Source organism: Oryctolagus cuniculus, chromosome 6, assembly GCF_051225735.1.
Source record: "Oryctolagus cuniculus isolate XC-2025 breed Fujian yellow rabbit chromosome 6, ASM5122573v1, whole genome shotgun sequence".
Classification (NCBI taxonomy): domain Eukaryota; kingdom Metazoa; phylum Chordata; class Mammalia; order Lagomorpha; family Leporidae; genus Oryctolagus; species Oryctolagus cuniculus.
This window is the reverse complement of record NC_142872.1, coordinates 11,702,087-11,726,425: the sequence shown is the minus strand read 5'-3', so window position 1 is coordinate 11,726,425 and position 24,339 is coordinate 11,702,087. Positions and strand designations below refer to the sequence as shown.

Here is a 24,339-nt window from a genome sequence, read left to right as displayed (position 1 = left end):
TATTTTCACTCAGTTTCCTGGTTAGCATTTTCCTCTGGTTTTTTGACTCATAACTTACTGTTTCTTGGTATCATTACTAAATACTTCTCTTTTCTGTAATCATTAACATTTGAGCTTTCCAAGGCTTCAGTAATTAGATCTCTCCTCTTACGCACCTACTGTAATGAAATTCATGCAGTCCCATTAATTTAAATACCATACTGCACATAAAGGAGACACAGGCTCAGAGCTCTCTCCTGAACTTGTGACTCATATATCCAACAGCCTGGTAGTATGCCTACTTCGATATCCAACAGGCAACTTAACCTTAACATGTACAAAATATCACATCGCATATTCCTGACCATGACTGACCCTATCCCAGATTATAAATCTGTTCCTCCAGCTCTTATGTGAAAAAATTGGCTGTTCTCCTTTTAAAGTTTATATGGAACTGATCCACAACCTGCATCTCGTTTAACTATGGTGGACTATATATGGCCACAAATTGTGAGTTCCTCCTCCAAGAAAACAAAAGCAATTTTTTAACTGCTACTGTGCTACTTGGACTAATAGAGCAGGACAGAAGGGATGCTGTGCCAAATTCTAGAACCGGGTCTTAAGATCCAGTCTCTTGGTATATTTGCTATTGAAAGCGTAAACTTCCATGTAGACACTCTGAATACCACGAAGGAAAGATGACCTCAAGAGTCCCTGAGACAAAATGGAGGGAGAGGGGGACTTTGCCAGCCTGATCTCGATGTTCCTGCCAACGCACCAGGCATGTGTATGAAGCACTCTTGCATCCTCCAGACAAGCTGCCAGCTAAATACAACCCCCCCCCCCCCAACTCTGGCCCACATGAAACAGAATCACCCAGCTGAAGGTCCTGCCCATATCCTTTGCTCACAAAAGCAACATTGAAACAATGATTGCTGTAAGCCATCAAGTTTCGGGATATTTTTATTCCAAAGTAATTAACTAGGTACCATCATCCCTCACATGGGTAACTTTAAAGGTTTCTGGTATCTGATCTCCATGATGCCAAGCTTCATATTTCTATCCTTTTCACAAAGCAGCCAGAGTAACCCTTTAAAAACCTGTCACTCCTCTGTCAAAGCCCTCCAATGGGCTCCTGTCTCACTGAGGTGAGTGAAGCCAGGCGCTTGCACTGGCTTTGACAGCCCCACACGATCTGCACTTCCTGACACTGCTCTTACATCTCACCACTCTTTCTTGTACCCACTTCCTGTGGGCCAAGTGCAACCCCCCACCTGCATTTATTACTGCATTTGTGTTTACTGCTGCTTCTGCCCAGAGCAGCTGTGCTCCTTTGTCATGCATGGGGTTCACTCTGTCATGCCACCCATTCTATGCCTAAAAGCACCTTCCAAGCAAGGACTTTAAGAAGCCTCACCACAAAAAAAAAAAAAAAAAAAAAATCACCCTTACAATCCCACCCCAGCATGCTGTATCATCTTATATCCCGTTTTGTGCAAAATCACATACTTCTGCCATCTCTGTTGACTACTCACTTGTCTATTTGTCTATTTTCTGTTTCACACCTTTTTGTATGTTATTGTATTAGTATCTTCATTAAAACTATATTTTAAGCTTTAGTTGTTTTCAAATATACAAAAGGGTATCGTGTTTATAATTTTTGGTAATCCATTTTTTTTCATTTAACAATTCATTACTAAGATGTGTCCATACTGTTGCATGTTATAGTTTGTTCATTTTGCTGGTGATTTTTTTTTTGAGTATGCCTTTTCTTGATCGGCATTTAGATGGTTTTCAGGTTTGCGAAAGTAAGTAGTGCTACAATGAATATTATTTTACATGTCTTCTACTGGGTATCTTCAAGAGTTTCCCCGTAAAATAATTAGCATCACACTGGTATTTGTATGCTACCCCTTTTCCATTATTCTTTGCTTAAGACCAAAATATCTGGTCAAAATATCTGTGATCACTCAGTCCCTACAGTATACATCTGGCCGAACATATAAACCTATGCAGGATGTCTGCACCAACCATACCCTAATTTTTCCTTGATAAATTCATTCTCATTTTCAGTAGTTAAGGTAGGTGTGATACAATGCCAGTTGTAGGAACGGAACTTGGTATCAATAGATCCCATCCTCTCTGTCTAGAGTGACTGGTGCAGAGCTAGCCTGGTAAGCCCCACAGGGGTTCTCGCTGGAGCTTCTGGGAAGGAGAGTTTTGTTGGTCTTCTGTTACATTTATCAGAGAGCTGCTCTCATCGCTTGGATTTGCTAGTAGGAGATGCCAGCTTATAACCTGGAAACAGGGAAAATCTGGAGACAAGGGGTAAAGAAATACTAATAGAGGAATCGGGCTGTGATGATGTCTTCAGGCCCAAATATGCCATTTCTAACTTGAATCCTATCCCTGGGATTTTAAACTGGCATGACCTAATAATCCCCACTATTTTTCTTCAAATAGGATTTCTTTTGCCTAGGTTATGGAAGTTGTAACATCTCCCCAGTCTTATGCCCAGTTGCTTTTTGACATCAGCCCTGTACCTAGCCATTCTCAGGCAGGTGGTCTCCGGAGTCCACACACTCCCTTGGGATTTACTATTTCCTCTCTTCCACGTGGCCAATGCCCACCCACACTGCAAAGCCCAGATTACCTCCCTTCTTTTTGAACCCTTCCTTGATCACTCTAGGATGTCATAGTAAACCACACACTTTGACGCTAGTCTTTGGGGAAGTAATGTTGTATTTCTGTCATATCTTTTAGAATTTTCTAGTGCAGCAGACATCATCCCTTATGCTGTAGTATGCTTGTTCCTTTGTATAACTTGTAGGCATTTTCAGTTCAGAGACAAGGAGTTTTATTTCATTCCATCTTTCCAAACAGTAAATCCTTATTAAAGAAACATTACATCCTTGCTTATTCTGCATGGTACCCAAATTCCCACTCAAGTTTGTCAGTGTCGAAGACACAAGATAATGAGTTGAAGGGAAAAATGACCCAGAGTCAGAAAGAAAAATTTCATAAGTAGAGGCATCATCAAGGGGAGCTCTTATAAAAGCTTTTGGAAGCAGGTAACGATTCCACTGTGTCAGGGACCAGTGATGATGGAATTCCAAATACATTATATGGCTTTCTGAAAACTAATTAGAATCATTTCACAAAACTTAGATGGCTCTGACAAGTTCACCTAGTGTATCAGTTAATGTTTAAATCCTTGTACCAACCACACACACACACACACACACACACACAGCAAAATCACTTAACCATATTTGTGGTGGTATGTAATCTATCATTACTAAAGAATGTATAATTCTCATGTTTGTATTCTCGTGCTGACTACAAAAGTAAGAAACAGTGTTTGCTGTTTAGAACTGGTTTTCTTGATTACAGAGTGGAGAAGATGGGGAGACTGAGGGCCAGGAGTAGGTTCCTTATGTCCTTTTTTACATACCATATTAATCATTTTTCCACAGGTGACTTTATTTTTTTTTTCAGGAAAGACATTTCCCATAAATATCACCTATCCCTGATCATAACCAGGCATAGAAAGTTCATCATTTTCTCCATGAGGCAGGAATTTTTCACCAGCTAAGTAGGGAGATTTAAAAAAAAAAAAAAAAAAAAAAAAAAAAAAAAAAACAGACCCTTTGAGCTTTATCCCAGTCCTGCTTATCTAGAACATGCTTGGGTGGGGACCTGCAGACATGGAATTTTTTAAAAGTCAGCTTATTAGGATAACGTATTGGCATTTGCAATACACACATGGCCCGATATGCAGCAGTTTTTCTGTAGTTCCCAGATGCCCCAAATGATGACTGATACACAGAGTAGCAACTACATCACATCACAAGACTTGTCATGACCTGTTTGATGCTTACTAACAGTGTACTAACAACCACCCACACAATGGTCCCTGGACATTCATTTCATTAAATAAAAAGTTCTGTTGTATCATGTAAGAAATACACCTTGCAAGTGCAGATTCATCCAGCGGATACATGCTGGACCTGAGAGGGGATGGACGGAAGCAGAGAAGACAGGTTGTACCCTGGATATGACAGGGCTACGTTCAAAGGACAGATCATTTGCAGTGCAGAGCCGGTCCTATCAGCCTCCAGGAACTGTCAATTCTGATGAAGGAGGTCAAATGTGGTTGGGAGGGGAACTAAGGGGCCAAGGCAGGGTCCAGGCCCTCAGGAAGGAAGTAGGAGGAGGGTCAGCCAGGTGGCCAGGAGCCTGCACAAGCACATTGTGCTTTGGAAACAGAAACCAGGCCAAAAAGTTCACAGCAGACTGGGAAGGTTTTTTGAACTAGGGGATCTAAGTGTCCATTAGCACTTGCAATACTACCAAGACTGGTTTTAATGGCAAATGTGAGATGGTTTTCAGAAAATGGGTTTCTTCATATATACCAATTTTTACAATATAGTATATGATAAGCATGAAGGCATAGCACAAATCAATTTGATAAACATGAAAAGCTGAACACAAATTGCTGAAAAACTGTTTACTTTGAAATTGTACAGGAGTTGAGTATGCCACAGGAACAGACAGAAGCGCAATTGACAGTATTTCATCAGACATACAAGAAAATAACATTTTTACCAATTTAAGAGTAATACATCAAAGACCAAATAGAAACTCAAATGCAGAATAACTGGCTAAGTGACAGTACAAGTGTGTTTCTGACAGAGAACTTCCTCTAGAATCGCTTGGGAAGCTATTCAAGCAAACACAGATGCTCTCCAGGAACAGCAGGAAGAGGCATGGACCCAAAGGTCACAGTCTTAACTGGTAAGTGCATGGCCTTTGGAATGTTTACATTTTCTACTATGTATATTGACAAACTAACTTAATCATTTTAGAACAAGACACTTGTGCTTCAATTCTTCACTGTATTTCATATCCTGAAATCTGACCAAAAACACTTCTGTCAGCCAACATCACACATTTCCCAGCACACCTCAGTGGCAGACAGGTGTGGGGCCAGCCCATTTCTGCGTTGTGGTGAACATCATCAGAACACAGAAGTATACCGGCAATCAAGCTGTCCTGGTAACCTCTACTAGAACGGGCAGGAGTACAGGGTCACACAGCCCAGTTAGTCATGCTATGAGCTACGATCCATGTATGAGTAGGCTAACTCAACCCTGCCAATGCGCAGGAGAAGAACTACTTAGAATAAATTGAAATGTCCAAATACCAGGAATGAAATTCATATGCAATGTAGTTATAAAGTTAATTGTACTTATAATAATAAGCCCAATACTCAAGACAATTAAATAGAAAGATATTTCAATGGCACTGGGTTTTGACATGATAAGTACTAAGGTTTATGATGCAATTTAGAATTAACAAAGCTGTTTAACAGGAAATATTCCTCCTTTATTTCATTCCAGAAATCTTCACTTGGGAAGTATTATTTTATTTTTGTATTATGAGTCAGGGTAGAGGATTACTAGAAATCTCACAAATGTAAATGCAGAGATAAGAGTTGAAGTAAAGCTTCATTTCAAATATCCAAGCTTTTTTTCGGATCATACTTAGATGAATTAGTAATGCAGTAAACATGGAAGAAACACTTCTTTTTGAAACTACTAGTTTTGACATCTTCCTCCACATTTAAGCAAGTTTAATGAGGTAACAGGTTTTAATGCACTGATTTCCACAGGCAGAATACAGCCTAAGCAAGTCACCTGATCTCAATGACACATGTAACTCTACGACTTACCCACTTTATTTTTAAAGGTTACCTAGCTTTAACATTTCTTTAAATTTTCCCAGTTATTTTTTTAACAGATAACATATGAAAAAATGGAAAAGTTCAGCTAGGATTTCAGCAAAAATGCAACACACACACACACACACACACACACTATACTAGCTCCACACTACTGTTACTAACCATTGTACCACCAGATACACTGGGACCCTTCAGTGGCAGATCATTAACACAAGCCATTAAATGTTGTATGATAATTTAGAGTTCAGGGTGCCATTACTCAAACACGACCCAAACAAAAAACCAACAAGCCTTCAAAAGAAGCCTGTGCATTTTAACTCGGATGTCAAAACTGAACATGTAAGCTGAAACTCATGTAAATAAAGCAGACAGTAATTTTTTAAAAAATTTGATTATATAAGAGCAGTTGTAAGCTACTGACATGTAGTATCATTTGGTAAAAAATTGACATATGAATTAAAAAACAAAGATCATTATTTCTAGAAGTAAATGATATAAATGTCGGGGCAGGCATTTGGCATAGCCAGTTAAAATGCTGCTTGGGATGTCTGCATCCCCTATTCTACACCAGGGTTCAAGTCCTCGTTCTAGATCTTGATTCCAGCTTCCTGATAATACGCACCCTGGGAGGCAGCAAGTGATGTCTCACATGGCTGGGTCTCTGACCTACAGGAGACAAAAAGATAGCTCCAGGCTGTGGTCTGGCCCAGCCCAGATGTTGTGGGCATTTGGAGAATAAACCAGCTGCTGGGAGTTTTCAGTTTGTCTCCCTCACTCTATCTGCCTTTCAATAAATCATACATAATTTATCTTAGAGTCATTAGGTCAATTCACTTTGTAACTGTCTTTCAACCTTTAAATGGAGTAGACCTCAGTGCCTTTATTCTAGCTAGGACCATAGAAATTTTTAAGGTTAAACAAAACCCTTATTATGGTAGAATGGCTAATTCCTAATGATTTTATTATAAAGTGAAATCTATAACCTACTTTTTATTACTATTAATTTATTTGACAGGTAGAGTTAGAGAGAGAGAGAGAGAGAGAGAGAGAGAGAGAGAGAGAGAGAGAGGTCTTCCTTCCGTTGGCTCATTTCCCAAATGGCCACCACGGCCGGCACTGCGCCGATCCGAAGCCAGGAGCCAGGTATTTCTTCCTGGTATCCCTTGCGGGTGCAAGCACCCAAGCACTTGGGTCATCCTGCATTGCCCTCCCAGGCTACAGCAGAGAGCTGGACTGGAAGAGGAGCAGCCGGGACTAGAACCCAGCACCCATATGGGATGCTGGTGCCACAAGTGAAAGATTAGCCAAGTGAGCCACAGAGCCAGCCCCCTATAACCTATTTTGTAATAGAAACTAAACCTCTACATCTAACCGTCCCTGATTTTGAAATATTCAAAAACACTATCAAGTAGAATCAGTTCCAAAATTTTTCTTCAGAATTATCCATGTACATAAAGCCTAACTTTGAAAAGGTCATTAAAGGGATATTAAATAACTGTGAATTATCAATAACCTAATTATCAGGTGTGGTTCATATTTCTTCTACTAAGTACTTAATGGACTGAAATGCAATGATATATTACAATCCATATTTAAGGATTAAAGGAAACCACAGAATTATAATTACATATAATCAAACCATTTAGTCTACACAAGAAAAATTAATAACCCAAATCCCCAGAAATCTGCCCAAAGTCCCAAAGCTAAACATTGACTGCAATACTAGTACCCAGATCTCCTAAAGCCATCTTACATCTTGTCACCATACATGCACATGTTCAATAGTATTAAAAATGATCAGTTGAAGCAGTCTGCAAGAACGCAATCCATTATCATGCAAGCAGAATAAAATATACAAAAGAATAGGCAAGTAAATATGAAATATATAGATGCATGAATGTCTACATCTAAATCTAGAAATATAGATTTTGGTTGAGTAGCACTATATCCGAAGAGCAGAAGCTTCCAGAGAAGAAAAATAAGTGTGTATATTTATATTTTTCAATTTCATAACTAGTTCTTTGTACAGAAAGAAAGAATACCAATCAATATCTTAGAAAGGACAACTAATTTTTTGACCCTAACAGGTTAAAAACATTTTTTAATCAGTGTTTATCTTTTTTCAATATGTACTCATTTTATTTGAAAGAATTACAAAGAGAGAGGGAGAGATCTTCCATCTACTGTGTTCACTCCCCAAATGGCCTCAACTGCCAGAACTGGGCCAGGCCAAAGCCAGGAGCCAGGAACTTCATCCAGTTCTCCCATGTGGGTACAAGGGCCCAATGACTTGGGCCATCTTCCACTGCTGTCCCAAGTGCACTAGCAGGGAGCTGGATCAGAAGTGGAACATCCAGGATTTGAACAGCACCCATACAGATACCAACACTGCAGATGGTAGCTCTACCGGCTTCACCACAGTGCCGACCCAATTAGCATTTTATTAAATGTCATTCATAAGTGGCCGGCGCCGCGGCTCACTAGGCTAATCCTCCGCCTAGTGGCGCCGGCACACCGGGTTCTAGTCCTGGTTGGGGCGCCGGATTCTGTCCCGGTTGCCCCTCTTCCAGGCCAGCTCTCTGCTGTGGCCAGGGAGTGCAGTGGAGGATGGCCCAGGTGCTTGGGCCCTGCACCCCATGGCAGACCAGGAAAAGCACCTGGCTCCTGGCTCCTGCCATCGGATCAGCGCGGAGTGCCGGCCGCAGCGGCCATTGGAGGGTGAACCAACGGCAAAGGAAGACCTTTCTCTCTGTCTCTCTCTCTCACTGTCCACTCTGCCTGTCAAAAAAAAAAAAAAAGTCATTCATAAGTGATACCTATCTTTAAGAGCTTTCTTAGAAATTAAGAAATTTAATACACTGCTGTTTGTTGTAGCAATCCTCAGTAAATACCCAGGCTATAAAGACAATTCTATACTGTAAGAGGAGAGACAACTGGAGAATGTACTAAAAGAAACATATCCTCGAAGACTTGTCTTCAGGTAGCAATGGAATCTGTTTGCTTGAGAATGTATAAAGGCTAATACCCAGGCAGTCCCCCAGGTGAATGTGGGCTTTGCAATTGATCTGCTCAGGATGGTTCTATTTCCCCAAAGTAAAACAAACCACACAGAACGTAGCAGCAGCAAACCACATAAAAATGGCTAAATTGGAGGCCCGGCCTTGTGATGCAGCGGGTAAAGCCGCTACCTGCAGTGTCAGCATCCCGTATGGGCACCAGTTTGAGTCCTGGCTGATCCTCTTCCAATCTAGCTCTCTGCTATGGTCTGGGAAAGCAACAGAAGATGGCCCAAGTGCTTGGGCCCTTGAACCCATATGGGAGACCTGGAAGAAGCTCCTGGCTCCTGGCTTTGGATTAGCTCAGCTCCAGGCATTGCAGCCATTCAGGGAGTGAACCAGTGAATGGAAGACCTCTCTCTCTCTGCCTCTCTGTAATGCTTTCATACACTAAAAATTTTTTTAAAAAAATGGCTAAGATAAAATTTCAGGCATGTATTCTTAATCAATACATACTCACAGTCCACAGGAGGATCTGGACCTGTTTAATCCTTAAAGTAAACCAAGTCAGTCCAACTGACATACACTGGAAAGCACAGGATGACTGTTCTGAGATGAAGGGGTTTTTGAATTTTTAAATTTTTATTTTCTATTTTTGAAGAGACAGACAAGAAAGAAAAATCAGAGAGACAGGCAGACAGCCAGATAGCTCCCATCTACTGGTTCACTCTCCGTATGCCCTCAAGGGCTGGGGCTATGTAAGGCTGACACTAGGAACCAGGAGCCCAATGCAGGTCTCTACCGTGTACAGTAGGGACGCAACTGCGTGAACTTTCATCGGCTAATTCCCAGGGTCTTCACTGGCAGAAAGGTGAGATCAGGAACCAGAGCCAGGAATCAAACCCCATCACTCCAGTATAGACAGGGGCATTTTAACCCCACGCCATGCCTTTGCCTAGAAGAATTCGGATCACAGAAACTGGCAACATCAAAGTCTTCATGCGCTCCTGTTTGGAATGAGCAAGACTGCAAGACAAAAAGCCAACTGGAAAGTTACAGGGGACACAGGCCTCCAGGTAATCAGTGGGTATGTAGGTCTCTTAATGCATTCTATTTGCATAGCCAAACAAATATGAAAACAATGCATGGAGATTATTAGCACAGTTCTTGGGAAACTGGCAATAGAAACCTGCATCACAAACGGGTGGCTTCTCCCTCTGCGCTGACAGAACCCTCCCTTTGTGAACGGCACTGCCATGGGTTGCTCTCAGTAGAGCATGCACGCAGCAGCTGCCTCAGCTGTCGGGCCACCTTCCCTGCATTCAGGTGAACGCCTAAGAAACAATGACAGGTGTCTGCTATACCCTTCCCCCTAATCCCACTTATCCCACAAGCACTTCACATTATCATCCAATTCCACTGGCAGCAAAAGAGCTGCTTCAGATGTGATGAGCTTGGAAGGCTAGAATCTGGGCTCCCATAAGGCTTACATCAAACAGTGGCTATTCAACAGGGAAAACAGGACCTGAAACATAGTCTTTATTCTATAATGCTAGCTCTCTTATTCATATCTGCCATCCTTATCTTCTTTTCATATTTGGATAGAGAATTGTCCCTCAGTTTGGAACCAAGCTGCAATTTCAATTTTATTTATGACCAAGCTGCAAATGCAACTGAAAGAAGAATTTTCTTGTCTGAATTCCTACATTACTATTCCATTGACCACTCTCTTCACTGGATATTAAGGAAGCATGCCAGTTCTGAAATACTTATTTTGAAAAAGGTTTGTCAATTCTGAAATGGCACAACTGGATTTTTATAGTAAAATCATTTATTTTCTATTTATATTTGCATATGGAACAGTATGATGACATATAAAATTCATTAAGAGATAGGCATTTGGACATGGAGAGAAACTAGTCACATTCTTTTCTTTTTTTATTCATATAAAGGGAACAAATTTCATGTATTTCATACATACAGTTTTAAAAGCATAATGATACTTCTCACCATAGCTTCCCTCCCTCCTTCTCCTTCTTTCCTTATTTTTCTTTGGAATTTTTAAAATTTAAGCTTAGTATCTGAAATTTTTCTTCATTAAATTCAGTCATGATTTCTGCACACAGATTATCAAGATCTTGTGAGGGCTATCACTGTACATTTATAAACAATCCTTTGAATGAGTGTAGGCAGATTAAACTTGTCAGTAGCAATAACCTACAAAATATTCCATGGCAGTCCTGCCTACACACCTGGTCCCTCCACAAGCAGCATTAAACTTGATACTGAAATCTGATTCTAAAGTTCAACATGTTTGCTATCCTTTCTTCAGTATGTGTTATCTGGGAATTCAGTTAGCTTTCTTTCTATAGATTTAACCAATCGAAGGGAAAGATGTTGAATAGAGACAAAACAAAATAAAGAACTTATTGGAACATAAGTGCAGAATGCCTTACTGGTTATGGTTAGACTGAAGTAGGACATCTGTTGAATTCCTACTGTGTGCTTTACTGGAAAATTCCCGACATGCTATATTATTCAATGAAACACTACTGAGTAGTGATCTGAGTATGGTGGTTCCACTGTAACTATTGTAACAGATGGTGTTATTTCAACCGCAATCATTGCATGTGGTATTGAGAATTGAAAAAAAAAAAACATTAATCAGAAACATTACAAGAAACAAAGACAACACTCATGTCTCAATGTGTTAGTAAATGGATATGCATTGTCTTCAAGCAGAATTCATAGAAATGAATTTGTTACAGGTTTGACCTTAAAATCTCTCAGCAAGAATGTGAAGAAAAACAATCTTGCAAAGAGCTTGTGAAGACAATGGGGTATAATATTTACCTTGACCATGCAGTTATTCACCACGAAAACCATTCTGTAATAAAGACAACAGAAAGCGCCTCCATGGCAAACCAGGGAGGTGCCAAAACTCAGCCCTGAATGCATCATTCTTTGGAATAATTATGTGTTTGATAAACTGCGAGCAATAATCCAAAGCAAATCTTCCTGGTTTTGAGGACCTTTCCTTCGGTGTAACAAAGACACTGTGGGATGCTCTCCAAAACCCCTTGCAAAATCACGCTACGCTACAGAGAGCAGTCACTACTACACATGAGAGCTGTAAGACTGTTTTGTAAGGAATCTGCAGTATATTCTCATTATCAGTGCTCTCTTTTATATCCTCAGTCCACATTTTAATAACTGACTGAAATTTTTCCAAGGATGTAAATATACTGATAACACCTAGTAATATTTTAGTTTTCACTACAGGAAAGGAAATGATTTCCCACTTACTGATCCGAGATCTCTTTCATTCTTCCTGATATCTGAGCATTGGGGAAACAGCACTGAAGCCAAGTCGGAAAACCTGGATTGCATTTTTAGGCCTTTCAGGGAGACAAATCTGTCTTGAACAAACTGGTTAAAATCTCTGGACCATCTATAAAATGAGACAAGTACCATAAGCTCAGAGCTATCTGATCTGTTCTCTGAACTGTGTAACCCCTAAGGCTGCCAAGGTCATGAAACTGGTTATTTCCAGAGGCAAACTCGTCACTCAGGTCTTCTCATGTGAACGCCAATCTTTCACAATAAATATGTTCTGGACGACTCTAGCAACCAATAGGAAACGAGTGCCGAGGGACTTACAGTGTGACGTGCTACAGAAATAAAACCGTAATTCTGCAGTTGTGAAAGATTTCTTCTGAAGAATTTCTATTATCCAAGGATACCGTTTATCTAAGCTTAGACAGGTGCAGAAGAAATTTTGCAGGTGGCTTATTTCCACAAGCATGGCCAAAAATCAAGAAACACAATTGAGATTCAACATGAAAAACATTCAGTTTTGAATTACAATAAATTTATATAATTATTTTATACTTAAGACCCATAAAAACTTTTCTAAACAAGCTAGGGACAATCCACAGACAATAAGAAAGTATATTTCTTATTTGTTTTAAGTTTACCTTAAAATGATAGAGTTGGCAGGACCAGCATTGTAGCATAATGACTTAAACTGCAGAAACAATGGCATCCCGTATGGGTGCCAGTTTGAGTTCTGGCTGCTTCACTTCTGATCCAGCTCCCTGTAATGCTCCTGGGAAAGAAGCAGAAGATAGTCCAAGTACGTGGGCCTCTGCACCTACATGGGTGACCCAGATAAAGCTGCTGGTCCTTGTGGCCATTTGGGGACCGAGCCAGAGAATAGAAGATTCTTTCTCTCTCTTTCTCTCTCTCTCTCTTCTTCTTCTAACTCCATTCTCAAATAAATAAAGTAAATGTTTTTAAAATGATAGAGTTAGTGCCAGTGCTGGGGTGTAGCAGGTAAAGCCACTGCCTGCGGTGCGGACATCCCATATGGGCACTGGCTTGAGACCTGGCTGCTCCACTTCTCATCCAGCTCTCTGCTAATGCACCTGAGAAAGCAGGGAAGGATGGCCCACATACTTGGATCCCTACAGCTGCATGGGAGATCCAGAAGAAGCTCCTGGCTTTGGCTCAGCCCAGCTCTGGCCACTGCGTCCATCTGGGGAATGAACCAGCAAATGGAAGATCTCTCTGCCTCTGTCTCTCTGTAACTCTGCCTTTCAAACAATTAAATATTTTTTTTAAAAAAAGGATAGAGTTGGCATGGACTCTGAATAGTAAAAAAGATAAATACTGTTTACCTAACTACCTTACAATTTCCATCTGACTTCAGCTGCATTACAAATGTCAACACCATTGCCCAAAGTGATATGCACACTACTGTTTCGACTTCATTTATATTTACTCTATATTATAAGTCCTAGTGGCAGTAATCCCAGTGAATATCAACAAGAAAGATTCAAACACCTACGTTCCAGTGCAATCACTTGAGGCCATAGAATGAGCCTGAAAAAAACCATTTACCAGGGACAACTCAATATCCGCCCACACTGATAAAAGGAACCAGCAGAGGCTTTTGCAAACACAAACTGAATTCCAAATCAGCGTCAACTTTCCAGGCTCACGTGTTCTTATGAAGACGATCTGTGCGCTGTACAGCCTACCACTACTGTACAACTTAATGTCACTTTCATTTGTCCCCAGATGCCTCAGGGATTGTGAAATGGAATGTAAGAGGATGCCAGAGATCCACTTTTGTTTACGGCTCCATCAGCCAGAAAGTTCTCTGGTCCTACATAAGGAAGTATATTTATGACATGCTCTGCACATCCTGGGCTGCGCTCTTGATGGAAATATTCACTCACCTAATCAAACAGTGAGCACTGATTAAGTGCCTCAGGCACCATGCCAGCACAGCGAGAGGATCTCTTCAACTGGGTCAGAGAAACCACGAACATCTTTCCCGCGTGGTTGATGTCCTTCTCCGCACCCCTGCACGGTATCAGTTCCACAACAGCACCAATTTGTCTCACCCGTTTATTATAACCCACACTGACATGAACGCACTGGGCTAAACCATTCAGCAGTGAGATCACTGATTGGCACCTGATAGAAAACGCTTGGCCTGAATACTTGGTGACACTTGATAATTTTACATGTTTCCAGTACACAGAGAAATTAACATGCATCTATTGTGCACTGATTATATGCCACACAATATGTGAAGAGACCAACACTTGAGGAGGGAGTTCTTATCCATATTTAATAGATGATGAACCTGGCCAAGAGTTTAAGAGCTAGTTACTGCAATAAGCCAGACACAGAAAGACAAAGCACCATCTCACTTCTATGTGGAATGCAAAAAAGCTTAACTCACGGAAATAGACAGGGATATCCAGGGTAGGGAAAATGGGGTGATGTTGGCCAAAGGGTTCAAATGTTCTGAGACCTAACACACAGCAGGTGACAAGAGTTAGTACCAATGAGGTATTTTATCCTGGAAATGTGCTCGAAGAGGAGGTTTTCTGTATCCTCACCACAAAAATCAAAGGGGCACCTATGTGAGGTAATAGATATTTTAAGTAGCTTGACTGTGGAAATAATTTCACAATGCATACTATGTGTGTGTGTACACATTAAATTGTATACCTTATAGACAATTCATATTATTTAAATAAACCTGGTGATAACAGTAAGAAACTTATATTGATGGCTGTTAAGAGCAACAAAGATAGTAAAAGAGTCAAGGCATCTGTCAAGTTCTGTCCTTCCCTGCCCCAGGCCACAGTGAACTCTCAAAGTACCTTAACAATTAGGGAGAAAGGAATTAGAGAGAGAAACAGAGACACACACACAGAGAGAGAGAAAGAGAAATGTGGAGCATATTCATTCAAGGTATTATGCTAGTTATTACAAAACATTAACTCAATTAATACGAACTCAGAGGGAGAAAAGTCTCTTTTGTCAGCAGCACCAGGACTCAGGTCCAGGCCTGGCTGCCCCCGAGATGTCAGATTTTCCAACACTGTTTGCTTTCTGAGTCCACTCACTGGACTGTCCACACAAGGCGGGCGGAAGCTCTTCTACCCCAGAGTGGAAGGGGAGGGCAGCTCTTTCTTGAGTTCTTGTGGGACTCCCAACATCTTGTGCCTATAAAATCACCTAAACCACAATGGCTCACTTATTTCTCCATTCTTTTTCATTTTTGCTGCAAATAATTTCTGTTCTACCCAACCTCTCACGCTATTCAAACTAACGACCAGCCCCGTTATTTCTCAAAAGCCCGTTACGGTCTTGAACTTCACATTTGCACTTTTTATTAAGAATGAAGACAGCATTCTCTGCTTTCAGGTGCTTTTCTAGCCATGACAAAAAGAAAACTCCGCAACATCTTGTGCCACAGTTCTATAATAGCATCTCTCGGCCCAGCACAGCACACCTTCTCTTGTCACTTGGTTAATTTTGACCATTCTTCAATTTCTTCTGCTAGGAAGATTGGATCTTATTTTACTGACTAGGCCAAATCCCTGTAGGCATCCATTGCAGCGACTGTGAGAGTTGCAATTGTCCATTTCTGTGAGGGATTACGTAATTTTAGTCCCTCGGGGTAGGCTATGAACTCCAGGAGGACAGGGAATTGACTGCTTTATTCAACATTGTGTCCCTAGACACCTAGCGATGATCCTATATATAATCAGTGCTCCATAAAGTATTTACAGAATCTATTATTTTGCAAATTAATCACCTAGAATAACAGTTGGACAGATCTGTAGCCTAGGAACACAAGAAAGTTTAGTGCATTTGAAACTAAGCTTAAATCAGACAATGCCTCAGACTATCTACTTTAGCCATGACAAACCTGACTCTTAAACCACTGCCAATCTGCCATTTCTTTCAATATCAGCAATACCAAGGCATATTTTAAATAACCAAGCACACGTTCAGAATATTCATATACATGATATGACACACAATTTAAATTATGGGTCCTTCTCTCAAAATATTCATCATCTAGTTGACACACTAATAGGATCAGAACAATGTGAAAGGGTAAAACTGCGGTAGTGCTAATATAATAACTTCAAAAGGTAGTGGAAAAGAAAAACTAAAAGACAAGTTTATTTTTCTACAAAGTTTTGAGTTCTGTGCACTGTTTTTCCATAATATGCACCTTATGTAAAATATTTATTTATTTGTTTGTTTGAAAGGAAGATGCAGAAATCTACAGTCTGAGGGTTCACTTCCCAAATGCCCTAAATGGCAGGGGCTGGACCAGGCCGAAGCCAGGAACCAGAAGCTCAATCGGTTTCGCATGTGAGGGGCTGGGATCCATCAACTTGAGTTATCACCTGCTCCCTCGTAGTATGTACATTACCAGGAAGCTAGAATCAGAGGTGCAGCCAGGAATCAAACCCAGGAACTGCAACACCCAATGGGAACATTTCAGCCACTGGAATGTCACCGATGCAGAAAGGTTTCACAGCCTAACCAGAGATTTCAGGTGATGGGGTGAGCCAAAGAGACACACTCAATTCTTACTGGTGAAAGGACACATTAAATTTTTTGTTCTAGAAAGATTAATATAACAAATCTCCCCACTAAAGATAAAGGTAGAGGGGCTGGCACCATGGCATAGTGGCTATGCCACTGCCTGAAATGCTGGCATCTCATTTGGGTGCCAATTCATGCCCCAGCTGCTCCACATCCAATACAACTCTCTGTCTGGAAAAGCAGCGGAGGATGGCCCAAGTGCTTGGACCTTTCCACCCACGTAACAGACCCAGAAGAAGCTCCTGGTTCCTGATCAGTCCATCCCTGGCCATTTCAGCCATTTTGAAATGAACCAGTGTATGAAAGATATGTGTGTGTGTGTGTGTGTGTGTGTGTCTCCTTTCTTTCTGTAACTCTGCCTTTCTGCCTTTCAAATAAATAAATAAATCTTCAAAAAAGATAAAGGCAGAAAAACATGCACATTTAGGAAAGTTGGAGGGATAAGAAAAACAGGCCAATATTCTTTACTAGAATAATAACAGCTTTATTTATAGAAAAAGTGGGGAGAGAGAGATGGAGTTGTGTGTGTATATATAAAGAAACAGAAAGTGGGGCTACTTTGTTTTTAATTCCAAGTCTCAATGTTTTCAGCACTTGGGTATTGATGCATTTAAACTCAGTTCACTGCATCCAAATCCAATTTGTGGAATCTAACCCACAACGGAAAGCAAGGCAATCATGCTGTGTGTGGTTCACGCTGCATCTGCTCCTCAATTCCTTGGTCACCTCTTGGCCAATGTCAAGTCAGACGCCATCACAATGTTAAATTACTGTCAATCCATGAAGAGAAAACATATGTCAAGTGCTGACTCACTTCTAGCTCTGTAGATAAAATGGTAATTCCAATATAGCAAAAAAAGAAACAGCTTAAGAATTGTGGGTTAATTATAACACTCGACCCTTAACTAAAGTTACCATGTCAACCAGAAAGAATACAGACTGCCTAAAATAACTGACCTGCTATTTTTCTATGCATATCTCAATTTTTCTTTCAAGTAATTCTGATCTGGCTAAAATACAGCATTTCCCTTTAACCAGTAATGAAAGTATACAACATTATTAAAGACTGATGGTTATTACTGATCGCTTTAAACATTTGCAGAACTATTACTGAGAAATGGCCGAGCCTGAAGGAGAGAATAGGAAAGAGTTGTAACTTCACGTACACAAGGGACTAGAAAACGGTGATGTACCTACATCTGAGAAATAACGTCAACACGTGCTCAGTGCTGAACATCAAGACAGCTAATTCACTTGCTTCCACGTAAGAACAGCTAAGAAACAAGGCAAATGGCAACATCCAGCACCCAGTCAACAGGATTTAGAAGTGGGGTCAGACTTTCTTAGTTTTATTTTTTGATATCAAGGTTCTCAACTTGCAGGAGAAAAAGAGCCCTTCACCTCTGCTGGTGTCTCTGTGGACTCAGCCGTGACATGCAGCAGCAGGCGGGAGCTAAGGAGACTCAACTCCAGTCCACACTTATCACACCTACTCATCAAAAATTCCGCATTTTGCATCTCACTGCCCAGCATTTTCTTTTATGTTACTGAAGTAAGGTCCGATGGAAATTAAAATACAGAAGATCTGCGACCCACTGTCTGTGTGAGTACATGCTTTTATGGAAACTTGTAGATTCACTATGCATTTTAAATCAATTTTTGGAAGAAATAAGTTATATTCATATACTCTCAGAGATCATCACTTTCCCTTTAACATTTGCAAGTCTCGTACCCTAAAGGGATATAATACTTGGTGCAGAGTATTTTTTAAATTTTCATTTATTTTGATTATTTTTATTTATTTGGAAGGGAGAGAGAGAGAGAGAGATGTCCCATCCACTGCCCAAGAACCCACAACATCCAGGGTTAGGCCAGGCTTAAGTCAGGAGCCTGGGACTGCATCTAGATCTCCCAAGTTTTTGAGGCATCACCTCCTACCTCCTAGGGTTGACGATTTCGGGAAGCCATAATCAGGATCAGAGCCAGAATCCCAACCTAGGCCCTCCAACAGGGGACACAAGTGTCCCAGGTGACGTATGAACTGCTGCGCCAGACACCTTCCGGAAAGTCTGGAACGATGTTAAGTGAGCACTCCACTCTTGTCAAGCACTGACATCCTGCTCTTTTAACATGCTATGCCAGATAACAGCAACTCGACTTTTTTTTTATCAATTATGTTCTTGCAAACAGCAGAAGATGATATTCTAGAATTGAAAGTCGCATCACGATGAGGGTGATTTGTTTTCCCAGAGAAACACAGGCCCAAGGATATCAGTCACAGGCTGCAGGAGGGAGGGCATCCAGGTAGTAAGCAGCGTTTGTGCGTCTTCGCAGGACAGTCCAACAGAGCCCGAGGACTGGAGGCAGACTCAGCTATCCGCCCACGGGGAGCCGAGGTCTGCTGAGGAACCCTGTGGTTTCCTGCCTCCTGTGGCCACCAACACGGTCTCCCAAGAACACACAGGCTGCCCCTTCCCCCAGTCTGTACTCTTCCAGAGATAAAGAAGGAGTCAAGCATCCGAGAGTACTTTTCTAGCCTTACAAAGAAATAACGACTTGAGCTCTTAAGAATCTGCCAAGGCCCCTTCACTGGGATGACGGGATTTCAGTGTTCACCACTAACGCCCCAAGAGCAGAGACGGAATCTACTGGAAGCCTCTGCCATCTCCCCCCAGCTGTGTGCTCAGTTCTACAGATCCAGCAGTGTCTGCTGTCCAATCAGGGCACCTTCTCCCCAGGATGCACTGCTACCTAGAGTCGACTTCCAGCTCTTCAGCCTCCAGTCGGCCACCTTAACCAACCAGGAAGAGCCTGGGCCGAGCGCTGCGGCTGCTCTGCCGCTCAGCAATCTCTCAGTCTCTGGGTCGCAGTGGAGCTGGGGTGGGCGGACTGACGGAGATGGGCTGGTCAACCACAGTCAGTCTACACAGAAGCACTTCAGTGGTTTCACAAACCAGTGGGCACTACACTCTTAACAAAAGCACACAATAAATTCCTTAAGGTATCAAGCTGAGGAAAAGCACCTCTGAGATCTCTGATCTCGCGGGAAAACCACCTTAAGTATCAAAAAATACTGCCTTCTATATTTCCTGGGGTAAGTCAAGAAAATGACTTAATAAGTGTGAGCATGTCTACTTTTCTCAAGAACCAAAATATAAAAATACAGAACAGAGGCACTGGGGTGGCACAGGGAGTGAAGCCTCTGCTTAGGAGGTCTATATCCCATATCTGAGTGCCTGGTTCTAGTCTCAATATCTCTGCTCCCAATCCAGTTTCCTCCTGGTGCATTCTGGGAGACAGTGGATGATGGTCCAAGTTCTTGAGCCTCTGCTACCCATCAGCAAGACTCAGAGGAAGTTCCAGGCACCTGGTTTTCCTGTGGCCCAGCCCTAGCGATTGCAGTTCTGTCTCTGCTCTCTACAGAAAAAAAAAAAAAAAATAGAATTGTATCACACACACTGATTCCCAAAATTTATGTTTTGCTTAATACACATACTAGCGCATTTGCATATGTGACTATACTATGTGAAAAACTGCAAGCTATTTTAACAGGCAAAATGCTTGAAAGTCACTGAAATAGAATAGAAATCTCAAGCCAGGACCCAAAGGATGAGTAGTAGCCTACCAAATATTTAATGCAGTCCACAGAGTGGGTTTTCTTTAAATTGAATTAGCTGCTAACATTTGAAGACTGTGAAAGTTCACATAAATGGCTGTCTCTATGGCTTTCTTTGAAATGTCAAAAGATCTTGCCTTCCTTTGGGGCCCAGGCCTTGGGAGCTGAGTGACAGCAGTACCATTAGAGCATGGCTGGCTAGGCCATCCAGGTCCCTACCTCTCTTTTTTCACTCAGCTCTGTACCTGACAGATAACTTCAAGCAGCTGACCTTGTCACCTCTGGTGCAGAGCTCTGCTCCCACGGTGATCACAGAGATCCAAAAATTACAGAAAGCCATGATTTGGCTCAGCTTATCCCACTGCTGCAGACACTGAACAGCAACTGTACATAACTTGGAGAGAAAAAATTACAAACCCATCCATCTGTAAAACTACCACACTCCACACAGTTTCTCAATCCAAACTTTCCATTTCACAGATGAGGCAACTGAGGCCCGAAAAGAGCAAGAGTAACATCGAAGATTGGAGAGTTAACGTAACAGCTCCATGTTGAGAAATCCATTCTCTGCACTTCCATCCTGATGCCCTTTCAACTTCACATGGCTGGCTTAAGTTGCATCATCATCAGAGAGCACAGGCAATACAACCAGGCAGGGGCTGAAGCCAACGGCTGATCAATACTGCAGACACTGCTGATGGGAATGAAGTAGCTGGAGTCATGAACCCATCTGTGCCAATAGCATGTTTGCATCACATTGGTTTCCTAGTTTATGTTCAGTTGAAAACAGTATAGGTTAGATCAATTACCACATACTGTACACTCTAAAATACGAACAGCCCAGTTACATGGATCTATCTTAAAAGTAAGTGACTGATCTCTAAATGACTGGAAAGTGGAGTGTGCCTCCAATATATTTTACTCTCACAGTCCCCATATAAAAATCCACACCAGGCCCATAAAATTTCAGTAATCAGCTAAGGAAGAAAACGCTCTACATGTATATTCACCACCTGTAACAGAACACTTTGGGATTTCTTAATACTTGCTGTCTTAAGAAAATTTGAAGCCACTGTTCACATAATTTACCAAAATTTCCCAATAAATTACTTTAAAACACAAAAAAGGGTCAAGTGTTCTCTTAAAAATCTGATAATTGTAAACAGACCATCTGCACCTCGAAAGTAAGAGGATTCTATTTCAGCCCAATGATTTCTAATGAAAACAAGCTGTGTCATACACATGAGGATCAATTATTAAAAAGTGCTCTCTTCTTGCCTTATTCTAAGAATTAAAATCGTCTAAAAGTCATCAAATGATCTCACAGTAAAATCAGAGAAATAAAGCCAGATTGAGTAACTGCTCTTAATCAGCATTGTGTTTATTTCTATCCTTGATCCCTTACAGCACGAATGTCACAGGTACCAACACCAACTCAGGTATCTTCACAAGATCTAAGACATCCCCTCCAAACAGAATTCTGACCGCTGGGTGCGGGAACATCTATCAAAGGATGACACTGGACTCACAAAATGTGTATAAAAACCCTCATTCTTCCCATCACTGCAATATTCCATGACACTATGGGTTGGTCTTTTGGTTAATCTCCATTTCATTTTTCGCTTTGTATTTGTTTTTTATGAGGAAAGACGGACACTAAATGCAGTGCAATACAAATGGCATCTGGAATGCATCCCGGGACAGAAGACTCTTAGTGGAAAAGCTGAAAAATTTCAAATAAAAGCCTCAGCCCAGTTAGTACTAACCTATCCATGTTAACTTCTTCATTCTGACATACCCACAATGTAATGAAAGATGCTGACAGTGGGGAAAACTGGGAGGAGAATATATAAGAACTCCCTATGCTATTTGTGGCTTTTCTGTAAATTGAATATTATTTCAAAATAAAAACCTTATTAAAGATATCAAGAAACCACTAACAAACATGTGATAGGAATGGTGTACCCATGAGCAGAAAAACCAGAAGTGGCATACGTTTATCTTAAAGAAAATATCCTTTTATTTTTTTAAAAAAAAAAAAAGCTACTCCAGTGTTAATTATCACCACTCAAAATCTTGTAACAACCTGGCTGGAGGCCATAACAAGTCCCAGAGTTTTCTCCAGACTTGAACCCCAGTACCCCTCAAGACATACATCACACACAGAAATCAGTATTAACCAATATAGAAAACCATCCTTTTCAGAGGTTCTTCCTAACAACCAAGAAGGAAGAAATGCCCGTGATCTAACTCCAGTGGGTAGAACCAAGAAGATTTACTGCTTGTTCTTAATTGGCAGCTCCAATGAGTACTCAGAGTACAGCAACAATAAAAATAATTTTAAAAAGGACTAAAAGAGGGATAAAAAATCCTGCCTATCGATTTAAGAAACATTAGAATATGAAGCAGCCAAGAAATGCCAGAGGATGAACACATTTATCTCCCAAAGCCTGTAGGAGCCCTGATCATGTGGCCCCAATTATCCTGGCAGGAACACTTCTCTGTCTGGATTCACAATTTTCACCAACAACCATATATTTGGAATGCGGCTGTGAAGGTACTTCAGTACTTCAATTCTACAAAATAGGCAATCTTCCAAAGTGCCCTAAAGCAATACGTTTTCAATTCCCCATCCAAGATGGAAGAACACGTTATTTAATTGCTTGCTATTAGTTCTTAGGGAAGGAATTCACATTCTAGGGTGTACTGTGGTCCTGTGACTAGGATGATGCAGGAATGACAAGCAATGAGAAACAACCAGGCTTTCAAAACACAGTCATTTGTTGCTTTATTACAAATTTGTGCTGCCTCTGCTCCACTTCAAATACTAAAGCAATCAATTATGGTGTCGCTCCTCCACGAAGAGGGGGAGCGACATTATGGTATCTCAAAAACAATCCCGTCATGAGCCTGAATTCATCCATTGCACACGCCTATTTATCACCTTTGTTCACAGCTCAACTCGAGGCAACAACACATGACTTGGGTTCCATCATGCCAGCCAACAACGCAGTGCCAATAGCAAAACTGCTAAGATGCAAAGTGACAAGCACCCCAAAGGAGTGACACGTGATACTACAAGATGGCAACAATGAGGTGCTGATTGGACGACTGCTCCTTAAGCTGTGTTCTGCAGAAAGGGAAAGAGCTGTTCAGGGCAGTCCAAAGCAGAGAGGAAATGGGAGGCGTGTGTAGCAAGCCTAATGTCTGTCACAGGATGGAACACTGCAATCCCGGGGACAGTAAACAGGGACACTGACTGCCCGGGGCACACAGTACAAAATGAGCCATGGCCCGGTCACACAGGTTCTCACAGGCCTGCAACAGAAAGCTGGTCATTACCCCCAAAGCCGTGAGCTCTGTGGCAACAGCAAGCCCAGCCAGCTCTATAACGCGTGCTGAAGAGGGAAGAGACACTTCCATATTCCAATTCAATGAAGAGCAATGTGGCAGCTGCATGCTGGGGGCCACCGAGTGGCCTTGCTGAGGACTGGTACCCCCTATCGCCTGAAGAGCAGCTCTCTTGAGAGTGGAAGAAAAATAGTGTGCGAATGTGCCTGCCTCCTTCAAGGAAAGAGCCCTGGCACCACTGTGCTTTCTGTGTGATGATCCATCGTAACAGGAAGCCCTGCAAGGTTTGCCGGAAGTGAACTCAGAACACGGCCAGCTGTCCCAGGCGCGGGTCTCTGTGAAGGCGGCTGCACAGTCAGGCTTCCCAAGGGACACCCCAGACAAACAGGTAATGGGAGAGCAAAGCACCGGAAGTGTAAGACAAGAGACTAAAAATGACTCACTCCCCTCTCCTGCTGCACATGATAACTATGCACCGAGGAAAAAAATCTCCAGAATCCATACAGTTTTTTTAAAACTAATTCTTGCCATGAATTGCAGCTGCACACATATACACACACATGTACTTCAAAATGTTCAAGGAAAATGAGGTTACAAGATAAGCTTACTTCTTTTTTTAAGATTTATTTTATTTATTTTAAAGGCAGAGTTACAGAGAAAGAGGGAGAAAGAGAGATCTTCCTTCCACTGGTTCACTCCTCAAGTGGCCACAATGGCCAGGG

The 24,339-nt window shown here is 41.5% G+C and overlaps 1 protein-coding gene across 5 annotated transcripts in view; it reads right to left on the bottom strand.

Moving 5' to 3' along the window:
* The window catches only part of PRR16 (proline rich 16), a 193,076-nt gene that overhangs the window by 108,195 nt on the left and 60,542 nt on the right, over positions 1 to 24,339 (bottom strand). Inside the window, exon 2 of one of the 5 annotated variants that reach the window (XM_051843344.3) lies at positions 12,699 to 12,829. The exons of the other annotated variants lie outside the window; for them this stretch is intronic. Within the exon in view, the coding sequence (XP_051699304.1) occupies positions 12,699 to 12,737 (39 nt within the window). The 5' untranslated portion in view covers positions 12,738 to 12,829. The remainder of the gene's footprint in view (positions 1 to 12,698; positions 12,830 to 24,339) is intronic. 5 annotated transcript variants of the gene reach the window in all.